The sequence below is a fragment of the Carcharodon carcharias genome, chromosome 18 (assembly GCF_017639515.1).
Source record: "Carcharodon carcharias isolate sCarCar2 chromosome 18, sCarCar2.pri, whole genome shotgun sequence".
Lineage (NCBI taxonomy): Eukaryota > Metazoa > Chordata > Chondrichthyes > Lamniformes > Lamnidae > Carcharodon > Carcharodon carcharias.
In genome coordinates this window covers 42428363-42445480 of record NC_054484.1, presented here as the reverse complement: position 1 = coordinate 42445480, position 17118 = coordinate 42428363, and the positions used below count along the sequence as shown (strand labels likewise).

The window sequence follows — 17118 nt, the reverse complement described above, 5'->3', positions numbered from 1 at the left end:
AGCAGACTGACAGCATAAAAGATTTAAAGCTTTAATCTGCAAGTAATCGTTCTACTGCAACAAAGGTACGGCTGATGGATGGGCATGACAAATGCAACAAGACCAATTCTTTAGTTCATTTCTACAGTAATGCCATCAAGAGTGGATGTTGCTACCAAAGCAGGTAAACTATTCTACAGTTGGTGTTATTTCAGCCAAGCACCTGATGAACATAAATTTTAAATGCTTGCATCCTAGAGTGCAATTAATCATCCCAATCTTGTTTATTTCTTTGGATGGAGGATGTGACTTTATTTTCACTAAAAGCAACCACTTAAGTAACACTATGGGATTAGTAAAGTTATCAAGTAATTTTCAGTCACTTAACCATTACAACTGCAAACCAAAGTCAGCCAGCAGAAGCAAGGCCTCAGTTGACAGAATCTAAGGCTTTTCAAGATTAACGAAAGAAAAATATGTTTGGACCCCATCACAAACCTGCCATGACTCCCATCCTTATTTCTGGCAACGTGTGAGGCAGAACCAGAGTGCTACTAACCTTTGTGTCATATTTGAGCCCGAAATAAGCTACTGACCACATATCGGTGCCATTAGCAAGATTGCCTCCAGCTCCCTAATATCACCTGATTCCACTCCTGTCTCTGCTCACCTGCTGCTGAAACACCCATCCATATGTTTGTTACCTTTAGACAATCAATCCAATGCACTTCTGACCAGGCTCCCATGTTCTACCCTCTGTAATCTTGATCATCCAAAATGCTACTGTGCCCTTACACACACCAGGTCTCATTCACCCCTGTGCTCATTGACCTACACTGGCTCCCAGTTAAGCAAGGTCTTAATTTTAAAATCTCATCCTTGCTTTCAAATCCCTCCATGATCTCACCTTCATCTTTGTAATCTGCTCCAGCATTACAACCCTCCGGGATACCTACACTCCTCCAATTTTAGCCTCTTGAGCATTCCCCAATTTAATTGCTCTGCTTTTGGCAGCCATGCCTATGCTGCAAAGACCCTGAGCTCTGGAATTCCTCTCCCTAAACTTCATCACCTCTCTTTCCTCTTTTGAGTTCCTTAAAACATACTTCTTGGACCAAGGTTATTGTCCCAATATCTCATGTGTCAAATTTTGTTTGACAATGCTCCCATGAAGCACTTTGAGACATTTTGCTACATTAAAGGGCACAAAATGGGGGAGGTGGTGGCATAGTGGTATCGTCACTAGATTAGTAATCCAGAGACCCCAGGGTAATACTCTGGGGACCCAGGTTCAAATCCCACCAAGGCAGGTGATGAAATCTGAATTAAAAGTCTGATGTTGACCACAAAACCATTGCTGATTGTCATTAAAACCCATCTGCTTCACTAATGTCCTTTAGGGAAGGAAATCTGCTGTCCTTACCTGGTCTGCCCTACGGGTGACTCCAGGCCCACAGCAATGTGGCTGACTCTGAAATGCCCTCTGAACAAGTTCAATTAGGGATGGGCAATAAATGCTGGCTTAGCTAGCGATGACCACATTCCATGAACAAATTTAAAAAAATACAAATTACTATTGTAGTAAAATAGTCTAATGGAGCTCCCTGATTCTTGGTTGTGGTTGGATTACTAAAGACATTTTGATCGCAGAAGCAACTTCATGAAGCCAAACTGCTATTGCAAACTGTAAACAGAAGACCTGTACGTTTCTAATCAGGAGATGAAGACTATGTTGAGGATTAACTGTAGTCAAGTTCTATGATACATAGAACAAAATCAAAGCAACTGCCTTTCTACTTCCAAATAATTATTGGCACCAAAGTGTTATTGTTATAATTGGCAGCAATGTAGAAGTTCCTCCAACTCTCACACTGAATTAAAAGGGAGAATTATTAGGAGCCACTTATAATGACAACATTGGCATTACTCAAACACTTAATGACCACTGCAGCATGGCACACTGAAAAAAAATATAATCTACAGTCAACTAAACCAATTAAATAACACCCTAAACACCATGGGCCAGATTTTGCTGTAGTACAGCATTTAACAGCATCTTCCATTAGTCAAACAAGCCCCACATCCTTCAGCTCAAAATAGTTATGCCCACTATGATGCTAAAAATGTGAATTAATATTGATGCAGTGAAGTAAACAGGGCAACTTGGACCCAGGTAAACAGGGTAACCAATAGGTTGAGATTTTTTAAATCTTCCAAAAAAATTCACAACCTGAAGAAATGAAATTGCACATTTATAACCATTAATTTTCAGTGCCAGAGAAGTGAATTGGCACTTACGTCATTAAAAAGAGCCCATACACTTGTAATTACCAGCCCTATACACTTTAATTACCAGCCCTAAATACCTGTGCTGGGTTTAGTACCTATCAACAGCACAAATACCGCAACTTCATGGCATTCAATGATTAGTCAGAGATCAAAATAACTTTTTGCAAAGCTCATGGAAGGGTGGATGCAGCAACTTCTAGACACTCACATCTGCCCCTCACCTGCAGCCTTACCACTATTTTGACGGCAAAATCTGGCCCCATAAATTGGCGGGAAATAGTTTTCAGACAATGTCTTCTCACTTTTGGTTCAAATGATACCAACACACACTAAATTTCCCCGTGATTTACACTGGCATTCAGGATTACTTATAGTCACTCCTTCCTATGAAATGAGATAGGTCTTCTGGAATAGCTGCCCAGTGTGCTCATTCTCAAGCAATGCTGAAGTGACCATTGAATAGGAGAATCTAATATCTTTCTGCGTAAATGACATTTAGCGGATAGCGCAAATAAATTTCCAGCATGCTTATTTTTTTGAAAGGGATCCAGTTTGATGAAGGGATGCCAATTAGGTTAATAACAATATAATTGTTAAATTTTCAAAATCAACAAAACATAAAACCCACTATTAGTGTTACGCTGAGAACTTAAAGTAGACTCACAGTAGAGATGTTATGATTCAAAATTTGTCAAAATATCAGCCACTTTCAGAAAAAAATTGCTGAAAGAACAAATTAAAGTATAATTGCAGCTCTGTTACTGCTTAGTGTATCGTAATAGTACACTGAGGTCATCAACAGTGCTATCAAGCTGCACTTGCTCAGCAATAGCCTGCTCACTGACGCTCAGCTTGGGTTCTGCCAGGGCCACTCAGCTCCTGACCTCATCACAGCCTTGGTTCAAACATGGGCCAAAGAGCTGAACTCCAGAGGGGAGGTAACAGCGAATGACCTTGACATCAAGGCAGCATTCGACAGAGTGCAGCATCAAGGCATCCCAGCAAAACTGGAGTCAAAGGGAATCAAGGGAAAACGCTCCGCTGGTTGGAATCATAACTAGCACAAAGGAAGATGGTTCTGGTTATTGGAGGTCAATCATCTCAGTTCCAGGACATCATTGCAAAAATTCCTCAGGGTAGTGTCCTAGGCCCAATCATCTACAGCTGATTCATCAATGACCTTCCTTCCATCATAAGGTCAGAAGTGGGGATATTCGCCGATGACTGCACAATGTTCAGCACTATTCACGACTCCTCAGATACTGAAGCAGTCCATGTCCAAATGCCGCAAGACCTGGACAATATCCAGGCTTGGGCTGACAAGTGGCAAGTAACATGTGCGCCACATAAGTGCCAGGCAATGACCATTCCCAACGAGAGAATCTACCAATTCCCCCCTTGAAATTCAATGGCATTACCATTGCTGAAACACCCTCTATCAACATCCTGGGGGTTACCACTGACCAGAAACTGAACTGGCCTAGCCATATAAATACTGTGGCTACAACAGCAGGCCAGAGGCTAGGAATCCTGTGGCAAGCAACTCGCCTTCCGACTCCCCAAAGCCTGTCCACCATCTACAAGGCTGACGTTATGAGTGTGATGAAATACTCTCTACTTGCCTGAATGAGTGCAGCTCCTACAACACTCAAAAAAGCTTGACACCATCCAAGACAAAGCAGCTCACTTGATTGTTTGTGGACGGGGTGCCATTCACTCCCTCCACTGCCAACAGAGAGTTGCAGGAGTGTGTGCCATCTACAAGATGCACTGTAGGAGCTCACCAAGCCTCCTTAGGCAGCACCTTCCAACCCACAACCATCTCAATGAACAAGGGCAGCAGACACATGGGAACACCACTACCTGGAAGTTCCCCTCGAAGCCACTCACCATCCTGACCTGGAAATATATCACCATGTCTTCACTGTCATTGGGTCAAAACCATAGAGCTCCCTGCCCAACAGCACTGTGGGTGCACCTACGCCACATGAACTGCAGCGGCCTACCACCACCTTCTCAAGAGCAATAAGGGATGGGCAATAAATGCTTGCCTAGCCAGTGATATCCACATCCCATGAATGGATAAAAAAAACATGAATCTAAAGAAGTTAAGCACTCGAAGTACCCAAGGACATTTTTGTATATTCAAGTTGTGATATAAATGCAGGCTAATGATCGATCAAGGTTTTCAGTGCAAAGCAGGGAATTTTACTTTCTAGAAATTTTTCTTTCCCTGGAGTGGAACTTGAAGCCACTAACTTTTGACTAAGAAATAAGTGTGCTACCCAACTGACTCACTGTTGATACAAAGTACCCATGATGGCCATCAGCCAGCTTAAAATCGACACCAGTGGTTCTGTTACAATAGCTCTAGAAATTCTACAGCTATCTTCAATTATATAAAACACCTGGGATCATCTGTATGCCATTAGAGCACCCCTCTCCCAATAACTAATTCCTGTTAACTCTGATTCACCCTCTTCCCCACCGTGCCCATTAAATTCTAATAAGAATTTAAAATTAAAAATACATAGGAGGAGCCAACCTTGGAAGAACAACACAGTGGGCCACTCAGCCCTCAAGCCTGTTCTGCCATTCAATGAGATCATGGCTGATCTGTATCTTCGTCTACCAAGCTTCACCACACTTTTATTTTATATCCTTGTCCAACAAAAATCTATTAATGCCAGACTTGAAATTAATTGATTTAATGCCTATGCCTTCTGTGGGAGAAAATTCTACACTTCTAACATCCCTTGCATCAATGGCCTGGCTCTGATTTTAAGGTTATGTCACCTTGTTCTAAATGTCCCCATCAGTGAAAATGTTTCTACCTAACCCTTTTGAAATCCTAAAAAACTCAATCAAATCTCCCATTAGCCTTCAATGTTCCAGAGAATACAGCCTATTTGTGTAATCTCTCATTACCATCTAACCCGAGGAGCCTTGGTGACATTCTGGTGAATCTTCAGTGCACTACTTCCAAGACAAATATATCCTGTAGTGCAGTACCAACCTCCAACTTAAATACAGGTTGATTTCTCAGATGAAGATCTTCTGACAGAAACCAATCACCTTTTAAATGTAGGTGCGAAAGACATGACCTTATTTAAAAAAACAATTTAACAATTCCTATCTAATTAAATAGTATAGATACAAAATTGGAATAATGTCTAAGGAATAGTGTGCATGCTGTAGCTATTCAAGAATGGCTGATCTTCATGGGATGAGAAATACAATCAAATGCTTAAATGGCAGACTTAGCCCACATAATCCCGTGTTCAAAATCACCCAGCCTATTCAATCGCCTACATTTTGATTGTCACCAGTCTAACACTATTATCTTACCCAGTAAGCTAATCCAAAAAAAAAATCACTGAGTGAGGAATTATTTGCAATATCTGTTTCAGATTCACTTTACGTTCTACTCTGAAGTAACATTCCAGGTTTGCTCTGCATGTAACTTTTAAAATTTTATATGCTTCACTGAGGCTGCCTTTAACCATCTTTCCAAACTTGGGCTGGTCAAATTTCCTCATAGCTAGGGCAAATAATTTGGCACATTTCAACATCCAACTAACTTCTACTTACTGCGTGCAGTGGAATTTGTTGCCTGAGCAGCCGGAGTGAAAATGTTTGCCATCGTTACAAGTCACCTGCATTACACTTTTTGTTGTTCTATGCACCCAATGTATCCATTTGTCTTTGAAGTGTGGCAGCCAAAGTGTACATAGTAGTGTAAGCCTGGTCTGACCTGTAAATTCCAAAGCACTTGGCAATTCTCTAGATTTGTTCTACTATCAATTTGCTCTTATAATTATTTCTCCATATTTCCTGAACTGAGAAAGTGACAAGCTTACATTTATTCCCATTTGGATTCCTTTGGTTTTGAATCTACATCCAATCAAAATTCCAAACTAATCTTTTGTACATCACGAAGGGTGTCAAGTCTTTCTCTGACGGAATAGATGGAACGCTGATTCATCAGTGGCAATCAGCTATGGGGTTAGTCCAAAATGGGGTTCTTTTAAAGGATTAAGAGACTATTTCCATGATATTCAAGCACCAGCAGCCACCTTTATGGTTTCTAGGTATTTTTTCGCAATGAATAACGAAATAGAAGGCATCATGCTTTTCTGTCTGGAGACTATGGCTAAGAAAGCTGTGGATCAAAGCATATGTCAAACAGTCTTGGATTAAAGCATAGCCAAGTTCAAAGTAATTTGGCCCTCTTTTGGGATTACTGGAGATAGTGGGGCATGAAGCCAAGATTCCTATTCTTGCAGCAAGGATCTGACATGTGGAGCGCTGTGCACTTTTCACAGGGGTGGGATAAGTCAGGGTGGAAGACAGAAGAGGTATGTGGTCACTGTGCAACCTCAGCATTTTTTCTGGAGACAAAAGTACATTTAACATGCATTGGCCAGATCCTCAATTAGAAATGATTGTAAGAAACCATTTTACGCTGAGCATTTGTTCATTGAGAAACAGGGTAGGAAACTGCACCAACTGCCCCACCATAAGGCTACCATATTATCCTGTGCCTTGCTCCCATCATTTTACATTTTCTACCTGAACACTTCTGACGCTTCACATCTTATGTTTCTGCAAGTCCCTTCTTAGCCATTTCTTTAACCAAGTCTTCTATTTGACCCCTGCCTTCCATGTAATATCTTTTGTTCAGTATCTGTTCACATTGTTGCAGAGGGACTGGAGGCTACACAAATGCAAGTTGATGGCTAAAGGGCTAATGTTTACAAAGTTTGGCACAACTACAAAGAAACTTGTTCTTCCAAACTCTGTTTAAAAGAATTATTGAAACCTTCCTCTAATCTTTTGGTTCAATGAGATTTTACTGTACTGCTTAGTATTATGGCAGGAACTCTGAAGACCATGAATAGGGGTGCCTCCTTTCAATTACAACAGTAAAGGTGCTACCTGGGTTGACAGTATGCTAAGAGCAAGGACACACAAAACTGGTCATTGAAGACTTACAACCATTAGAATACATCAATGCTTTCTCTTCTGTGTTTAATGAAAAGGGATCCAAAGAAAACAGAATGCAAAAACAAGGCAACGTATTACTTGAATCAACCGGAGAATGGAATAGATATTTTGTCACATTGTAAAAGGGTGTCCACAATGCAATGAGCAACTTAATTCCTTGCCTTGGAGGACTAGCAAAAGGTGATGGATACAACATTATTTTAACAGTTAGTTATGTTTGGCACTACAATGATCTTCTCAGAATCAATCAGCACATTTCAGAAACACTAGCTTACTACTGACCCATCAGTTCCTCAAGCATGTTCCACCATTCAATTACATCCTAGTTCATATGTATTTCATCTTCACCCATCTTGGTTCCATATCCCTTAATACTTCACTCTAATAAAATTCTACAACTCTGGTTTTGAAATTTTCAATTGAGCTAGCCTCTACAGTGTTTTTGGGGAGGGGGGTACCTTTTCTGTAAAGAAATGCTTCCTGATTCACCCCCAGATGGTCTAGCAATAAATAATTTTAAGGTTATTATACTCTTTTTGTTCCAGACTCCAACAGGGAAAACAGTTCCTTGCTTTCTACATCTTTAAATCATTTAAAATTCCTCAATTAGATTATTCCGTAATCTTCCATACTTAAGGGAATGAACAAACTTAGTCTGATCCTTTTAGTCCCAGCATCATTCTGACAAGTCTGGGCCAATATATCTTTTGAAGGTGCAGTGCCCAGAACTGAACACTGTACTGCACTCCAGATGCAGTCTGACCAGAGCTTTATACAATTGCTTTCACCTCTTTGCATTTCAGCCCCCTTGAAATAAAGGCTAACATCCCACTGTTATTTTCTTTGTACCTGCTCACTAGCTGTCAGCAATTTCTGTACATGGACCACTAAATCTCTCTGCTCCTCACCGTTTAGAAAATATTCCAATCTATCTTAAATTCAAAATGGATGACCGCACATTTTAAATTTAAAGACAACATGTAGTTGATACTTAATAGGTAGTTAAAGGAATACCACATCAAAAATCATAGGATCAGAGGGAAATTATTTGCACTGATCAATACCTATGAATATATAAAAATGCATAAAGCTACAACATAGAAACAGAACATTTGACACAAGATGGCATTTTACCCAATGCACGGACGAATAGTGTTATGATCTCAGTTGGGCCCAGTAACTTATTTTAAAAAAAAAAATCCAAAATCCCAGATATTTACTGAAAGAATGAACCCACAAGATTCAAGGTTTAAATAATAAGAATGTTTTACCATACAAGTGTCAAACAAAGCAAACACCAAATACTATCTTAGGTGACCACCTATACTCTAAAACCCAGAATCAACATGAGTTGAACATGAACAAACAGGCAAATTATGGTCAATTATAAACAAATACAACCAAGACAGGTCTAACAAATTGGCTCAGTAGTCCAATCAACACATGTTCTTCAAAACTCTGTCTTTCACATGAAGAATTTCACCTCCTCTTCTAGGATTTAGCCTGATCCCCAGCCAACAGCAGTGCATGACCAACCACTGTGTCATGGACACTGCCTTCACCAAAAATGGCAAACATCTGTAGAACCTCTTCAACTATGATTATGATGGTCTGGATGGCATAGATCCATCAATGTTATCTTCAAGTAATGGAAACAGTTGCAGCAACCGTATATTTGCCTATTCTCAGCTGCTGGATCTAGCCTACATCTTCTTCAGCCTGCCTGAACTGCACCACTGAGATCATCATCTGAGCTCTGATGGGGATGTGTCCTTTTATATGGTTTCAACCAGGCTCAGTCTCCCCAGAAGCTTTGATTTCCAATCTCAGTTTCAGTCTTACGTTTCCTTAAAAACTGGAAGGGTCAGTTTCCTTTCTCAGGTTTCCCTTTTCAATTTGGGTCTGTCTCAAAAAAATACAAGGTTTGAAATTACAGATTCCATCACAATAGTTCTAATCATATTTACCTAAACAGTCCCATATCCCATCAATGTATTTTCCTGCATTCACCTATCCAATCCAATCTCGTGTGCTGACAACGTTTCTGGACTACAGTCTTGTAATCATTCCGAAGTATCTCCATACAGGTTTAGCTAAACTAGATAGTAGAGTCTATTTTTGTGCAGCAATGGCCATAATGGACAGGATTCACAAAAGATCAATGAAAATACAAGAAATGTTCAGTTAACCTTCAGTTGAGCAGTAAATTGTAAAGGATTCAATTTCTTACCTCTTATTGAAACTTTGCTTAAATTTTTGCAATGCTTCAACAAATGACAACTGTTTATTATTTATAGCATTTAATAATAATGAAAATTTATAATTATAAATGAACTGACAAAAACTGGTTAAATCATTTTGTCAGCACCGATCTGAATGCTACACGGCATCCAATAGGTTGTAGGGTTGCTCAAATCTTCGTATTTTTCTCTTCTCAAATCTACTACTGTCTAAATACCATTAGTATAAGATAACAATTTAAATTATTGTTGAAGTATTTTATCTTTCAGCCCCATTCACCTTTCCATTCACTTCCTATGTTCAGTTTACATCCAACTGTACAAATCACCATTACAAATGGTCACAAGAACAGTCCAAGTTCCATAGGCCAGGCTTGTATTTCCCTTGAGAATAGAAGATTAAGGGATGATATAATTGAGGTGTTTATGATTACAGGAGTTCATAGAGAAAAACTACCTACCTACCCTACTTCCTCTGGTGTGTAAGTCCAGAACAATGGAGCTTAACCTTAAAATTTGAGGTAAGCTATTCAGGGGGACGTCAGGAATCATTTGTTCATCCAATGGGGTACTGCAAATCTGGAGCACTCTCCCAAAGATTGTTGAGGCTAGGTCGACTGAAAACTTCAAAACCAGAATTGATAGATTTTTGTTAGGCAACAGTATTAAAGGTATGAAGAAAGAAAAACTTGGATTTATATAGCACTACCGGGCATCTCAAAGTGCTTTACAGCCAATGAAATACTTTTGACATGTAATCACTGTTGTAATGTAGGGTACACAGTGGTCAAATTGTATGTAGCAAACTCCCACAAACAGCAATGTGAAATAATCTGCTTTTGTGATGCCTAGGGATAAATATTAACCAGAGCACAAATGGAGTTATGATACAAATGAGCCACGATCTAACTGAACAGTGGAGGAGGCTAAATGGCCTACATGCTTGATTTTCAAATCTCATTGTTGCATGTAGGTAAAATGACCATCAACTCACCAATCAAGTTGCAGCAAAAACCATATCCTTTCACTTATTAGTAAATCAACACAAGACATCTCTGTGATTCCACTATCAGGGCATATTTAAAATTTTAAGACCTGTGGCTCACAATTCTGCAATTTTTACAATTCCAATGTTTTGTGTTGTAGGCTCACTGCTAAATGTCAGTAATAGGGAAGTATTCATGTGTCAAGTTAACAATTACTTTCCACATCCAACCAATGTACAACTGAAGTGAAGAGTTTGCCATAGTGGTTAGCACACTGCCAATATTGAAAAGAGTCATACTGGACTTGAAACATTTACTCTCTTTCTCTCTCCATGGATGTTGCCAGATCTGCTGAGCTTTTCCAGCACTTCGTTTTTATTATAACTGAAATGCACTGAAAATGTTGGTAACCTTTTTATTGCTAAGTACAAATATACCCCCCAACATGTGTACAGGGGGCTTGAATTTCACTGCCCATTTTTAAGCAGTCATGGAGCTAAAAAGCAAAAAGGCCCCACAGCAAATTACCAATATCAGGGAAGTCCTAGGTAGAAACTAAATATTACTAGAGTGAAGTGAAAACAACTTCACATAAATATAACAAAATTAAAACATGTTTGAATAGCCCCAATACACATTTTACATCTTACTTCTGCATTAACTAATTAAAACTGAGTTCTGAATATACATAGAGAGAGAATGTCATTTACACGACTTCATTTTTGAAACTAAATTCACTAATTAAATTGAACAACGTCAGTATTATAGAATAGAACATTTTTCGTTTTATTAAGCAGTCATAGGCTATTTAAAACCGGATAGATGCACGGTGAAATTGTCTTTCCAGTACTCCAACCAACAGTCAAGAAAAGTTTCTTCCCACTCCATGCAATGACATATCCAACAGTAAGAGAAGGGTGACTTCATAAAATTAAGTTCATATTTTTCATTTTAAATCCATTTAGTGTATATCCATTACTTGAACTATTGCACTTAATTTTGGTGAATGATTTTAAACAAAAGAAAACCTTGAGGTTTTAAATACAAAGATGACACATGATATAGTTGATTCACAAGTGCCTAAATGTCAAAAATTGTTTTAAAATACTGAACATAAGCCAAAGGATTCAGATCAGACTCATATATAAGCAGCATTCTGATTTCAATCAGTTTTCTGCTCTTGATGAAATATGAAATGCACAAAATTTCTTTAAAAAATCAGTTCATTGTATGCTTTGCTTCTGCAACAAGTTTTATTTTAAAATAAAAATGTGCACATTATCTGCATAATGTTAAGCCACACACAGCCTGTCATTTGAATGGGGTGAAAATTTATTCTAGTCAGGCCTCCTTTCATTGCTCCTCCCAATTAAGCTGGCATTCCATATATAAAAAATATGAAAAGCTTTAGCAAAGTGTACTTTCCCTTTGATATCACTTTAATGCGATTGTACATGTGGGACTAAACAATTATTTTTGGAGTTGTACCAGTAAGGTTTTTTCCCATTTCTCTCTTTACTTGAAAATGAAAATATTGAGTTATGCTAAGGTTCCATGGTGCCAGCAATCTTTCACCATATCATCCAAGTGTCTAGGCAATAATGAACACCAGCGAACTATTTAACCATAGAGGACATCACTTGATCTTCTCACCCAACATCCATGTACATGCAACTTTTAATAAGAGCCACACAAGTCAGGCTTTCAACATCTGTCTATTTTTTTCTGTTCCCGAGACCAGAAGCACTGAGGCCAACTGGAATGCCCAATCACTGCCCCAGCATAATGGTATTAACTTTTATTTAATAGAGTGAATGGTAATTTAAGTTTCAGCTGAAACTGGTTAGCAATAACCCCCAATGACAATAACCAATTAACTGGCTATTGTTGGACAATTAAAGTATAATTTAGAAACATTAGAAATGATATGTGGTTATCTCTTTTAAGTATCAATCATTTCTACACTCCCTATTCTCCACCCCACACCCCACTTCCATGACCCACAGTCAACTTTCTCCTCTTCTGTTGCTAGGGTAGCAGCAGCCATTTAAAAATCAAACGCTGGTAGACTTTTCAACCACTGAGGCAGCAAAGCTGAGCCCAATTCACTCTTTACATGCACGTCCATGCAGTGATTAGGATCTCTGGACAATGATTAAGAGCTAGAATCCGGGTCAATTTCCCCTTCCCTAACTTAGGAGTATCGAGGGCAATTGCAATGTCCAAATTGCTGTGCCAACTGAGAACAGCTAACTCAGAACAAATCAACAAACAACCTTAGGACCCTCGTAATGCTATTGGATATCATAACTTGATTAACTTTAGAAGAACTGTCCTTACAAAGGTTTACCTATTCTGACATTCTAATATGCATCATATAATTCAATTATATTTTAACCTAATGATAATTCAATGTTCATTTGGTAGACAACATAAGAGATGAGCCAAGAAAGCTCATCCAACTGAGTTTTTTTTTAGCACTCGGAGGGATTAATCATGGGCACTGCAACAATGCACATGTACAAAATGCATTAAATGAGTTAAGTTGTGCCTCCTATACAATTTAAACTTTAAAAAAAATCTTAGCAGGACTACTGCATTCTCACTTAAGTTCCACTCAAGGGTAGAGGCCACATATTACTAAATTGTTTGGCTATATAAAACTTTGTTAATTCTTTTTGCCAACCTCCACTTGCTTGTAACTTGGTTATTAATATTAAAACTTCAAGCCTCATCTGAAAAATTAAAATTGAGAAATACAAGAATGGGCACTAAAACTCCTAGATTACTCTTCCATGCTATCTAAAAGTAAGGTAACAAAACATTTGCATTATTTATGGCTACTTAACTAATAGCAAGGCAAGAGAATTGAGTAGTAGCTTAGTATTTTAGTAAACACACTGTCACTAAAGACACAAAAAAAACAAGTGAGAAGCCACCTGCACATCCAGCTCAGTAGATAGCACCACAAGTGGTCCAGCATTGCAGCATTTTTGCCATCAACACATAATACTATAGCAAGCTGCATTTAGGGCCATACATTCCACCTGGGCAATTCTTAATCTCTGCTGAGTTATTAGGCAGGCAGAGCACTCAACCAATGGAAAACAAAAGAGAAAAAGTGGAGAAAAGAGGGCAAAATCACCTTGTCAATCTTGCAACATACTCACAAGAGGAAAATGGTCATTTGCCAACAGTCATACGGCAACAGTCTTTTAAAAAAAATTCTTGATTCAAATGTTAAGATTCGATGACAGAATTTGGTAATCATTGATATCAGATTTGTTACGTGAGTTTCAGTGGTGACAAATGACCATAGAATAAACTTAGCAAGGTCTATAATGCCATCTTCACTCAGCATACAAGCACTAACAACTGAGGTAGGAAAGCTATCAATGGCAGAAAGCCTGGCCAATTTCCCCCTCCAACTTGACCACACTGAAGCCAACAGTAGCACAGCAACTACTGCCTCAGTCAAGGTTAATTAACTAGTAGAGACTATGGATCAAACTTTCAATATCCTTGGCTAATTTAGCTCAACTAAATGCCATGTGGCAACTTTACCTAATAAACCATGCAATTACCTTTTTCCAAGCATAAAAAGGCAGACGAGATGTAGTCTTAGCAGGGCTCTCTGTGCTGAAAACATCAAACAGTATTGTCTTTCCACTACTGGCCCCCTTTCCCTCTCCCTAATAAGTATAAGAAATAATGCCTTCTGTTCACAGAGGTCCAAAAAACAATCTGATTAAATATGAATTTACACAGTGATTTTTTTCCCCGACAAAATAGCCTTACAAAAGTAAAGTTACAGTATGCCAATTTACCCAATATGTTTTTGGAAGTTTAGACAGTTTCTCAGGAGTTATTGTCTAAGTTTCTGAAAAAGTTTGAAAATAGTTAATTAAAATTATGCAAAAATTGATTATAATATCCATTTCTAGATATATGAATGGAAATTAGACTTCAGGCCTTTCATAAAGAGGTAAATATTGCAAAACAGTACAGAATGTGAAAAATTCTAAATTTCCAACTTTAAAGTTAGTTTCATCAAAATTCTTTCAAGCCCCATCTCCCAAAAAGTTCTCAATGTTCACATTCATTATTGATGGTGACTAGTTTAGGGGTAGCATGTCTCCAGCAGAGATGTCATAGTACCACTATTCATTCATCACTTCTGTTTTTCAACATTCTTAGCTCCACTTTTACTCAATTGTTTAAAGAGTGAAATACTTGTGAATTGCAGAAAATCGTTGTACTTTTTGAAGTAAGCTAGATCCTGCTTGTATGCTGCCACACAGATCTACTTACATTTTTAAAACTATATACAACACACTGTAATTTCGGAACCAAGAAATCCAGAATACCCCCATAATGAATAGATAAGTTTTACATCATTAAAAACGTAACTCATCTATTTGCTAGAACCACCATTCATCAAGAATGGTAAATGTTACTACAGCTTAAAAAGTATATAATGCTTGAATAAGCCAAAATCAAATAATAGACATGTTAAAAACCCAAATGACACACCATTACAACATGCCGAATTCCTAACAACACCACACCTCTAATCAACCTGGTGGACACGCAGACACAAGGAAGGCTAGAGATGGGACATCATAAAGAATGAAGTCAATATTCACTGGCTGTACAATAAACTTATTCTAATATCTGCACCCTTCAGGAATTGAAAAATCCCATGCCAACTTAGGAGAATTAGAAATATGAATGCGATGTTAATAAGTAATCACTAAGTTAAAAGAAACAGAGTCAAACACTATTAGTTTAAATACATTTCTAAGCAGATTAAAGTTTTCCGTCTTTTTTCGATTTTAAGTGGTGGTTTGTGAACAGGAATCCTTACGGCCATAAGCAGACGATCAGACGAATCATTTCAGTCTGGTCTATATTTTTCATATTAACACAGGATGTTAATTAACGAACACTATAGATCATGAAATCGATTATTCGCTCGATTAATAATGTTTTCGGGTGGGAGAAGATTCTAAATAAAGAAAAATGATTTGGGTAAAATGTACTTACTGCTGACTTTCATGCTCCCAAAAGCAGACGGCTGCTGCACAGGTTTGCAGCTCTCAGCAAAAGACGTTGTCCTGGGTCGACCACTCATGATTACTTTAAAGCGACATCTAATTTTTCAAACATATATTTTTTTTAAAAAGACACTTTTATATTCCTTTATTTTCTTTCCCCTCTTTCTTAATTTTAATCCTGTCCACCTGGTTTCATCGCGTAAATTTCTCCCAAATTAGTTGTGTTTTTAAAAAAAAAAATTCTTTTTATAATAATCGCCAGAAATAAATCTGAAATGATTTCGGAGCTCTACATTGATCTTGACTGAGCTCAATGCAGGATGGTGGTGGTGATGATGATGGTGGTGGTGGTGGTGGTTCCTGCCATGGCGGCTCCTTCAGTTCAATTCAATCCTGAGGTATTTTTTTTTCTTTTTAATTTCTCGACTTATTTTTTTCAGACCTTAGAAGCCCATTCACATCTCTTTTCACAGACGATAAAAAATTAAGACGATATCTGAGGGAAAACCCGTGTTTTTACCCCAATTAAAACGGTTAAAACCCCTCCCTAATTCACTCGGCTGTCTTTGTACTATTTTTTTTTGCCTATCTCTTTCTCCCTCTTACTGCAGCTGTAACCTCTTGGTCAATCTAACTTGATGCCGGGGCGCTTTGATTGACGTGAGAAAGGAACCATTCACACAACGCGTCGAAGACGTCAGCGTCGCATGGAGCGGTACGTAACCAATCGGAGAGGGGGTGTTGCTTAAGGTGCTTATCAAGTTAGGTTGACTGACAGCGACAGGGAAACTGGCCGACAGCCTCGGACTGCCCTTCCCCCTCTTCGTTTGTCTTCGCCAACCAATGAAACCGCGTCATCAGTCGTAAGGAGTCGCGACGGAAAGGCACGAGCTCCGCGAAGTGCAGTGACGTTAACCAATCGGAATCCGAGAAAAGACAAATCCGCCCTGACGACGAGCTTTGCCTATGATTGGAGGTCTTCGAATGTTGTGTTGGGTAACGGACAGCGGCCTCTAGGCTTGGAGGAGCTGGGTGGTGCGGCTTTATGGACAGGTGCAACCTACATCACTTACAAGATCATTTATTTATATTGGGAGCGTATCAATAACGAAAACTAGAACGGCAAGAAAGGAGAAGAGAGTAGAAGCAGGTAAGATATAGAAAATCCAATATTGTGTTCGTGTTAATATATGAATATATATGTAAAAGAGCTACTGAACTCTGCAATCATGATAAACCTGTGACACACCAGAAAACTATTATTGCACACACCATTTTTTAAAAAGTCTGATAATGAATGTCGGTCAGTGATTGGGATGGACCTTGTCCTCTGTTGAAGTTAACCAGAAATGCCTGGTGATTACTGAGCTATTCCACCAGTCATAAATTAAAAGGAACTGACTTGTTGGACAAGATGTACTTGGCCCTAAAGCTGATTACTATTGATTTCCAAGTAACTTATTAGCTGAAGAACTGATTGTGATGTAACTGTAGAATTGGCTTTGCTGCAAACTAGTTACAAAAGTACTTTCAAATTTGTAACATTTATTATTTCATATT

At 38.5% G+C, this 17118-nt stretch overlaps 1 protein-coding gene across 1 annotated transcript in view; it reads right to left on the bottom strand.

Moving 5' to 3' along the window:
- The window catches only part of gsk3ba (glycogen synthase kinase 3 beta, genome duplicate a), a 181168-nt gene extending 164975 nt beyond the window's left edge, over positions 1-16193 (bottom strand). Inside the window, exon 1 of the mRNA XM_041211303.1 lies at positions 15548-16193. Coding sequence (XP_041067237.1) covers positions 15548-15635 — 88 coding nt within the window. The 5' untranslated portion in view covers positions 15636-16193. The remainder of the gene's footprint in view (positions 1-15547) is intronic.
- Positions 16194-17118: the final 925 nt, after the last annotated feature.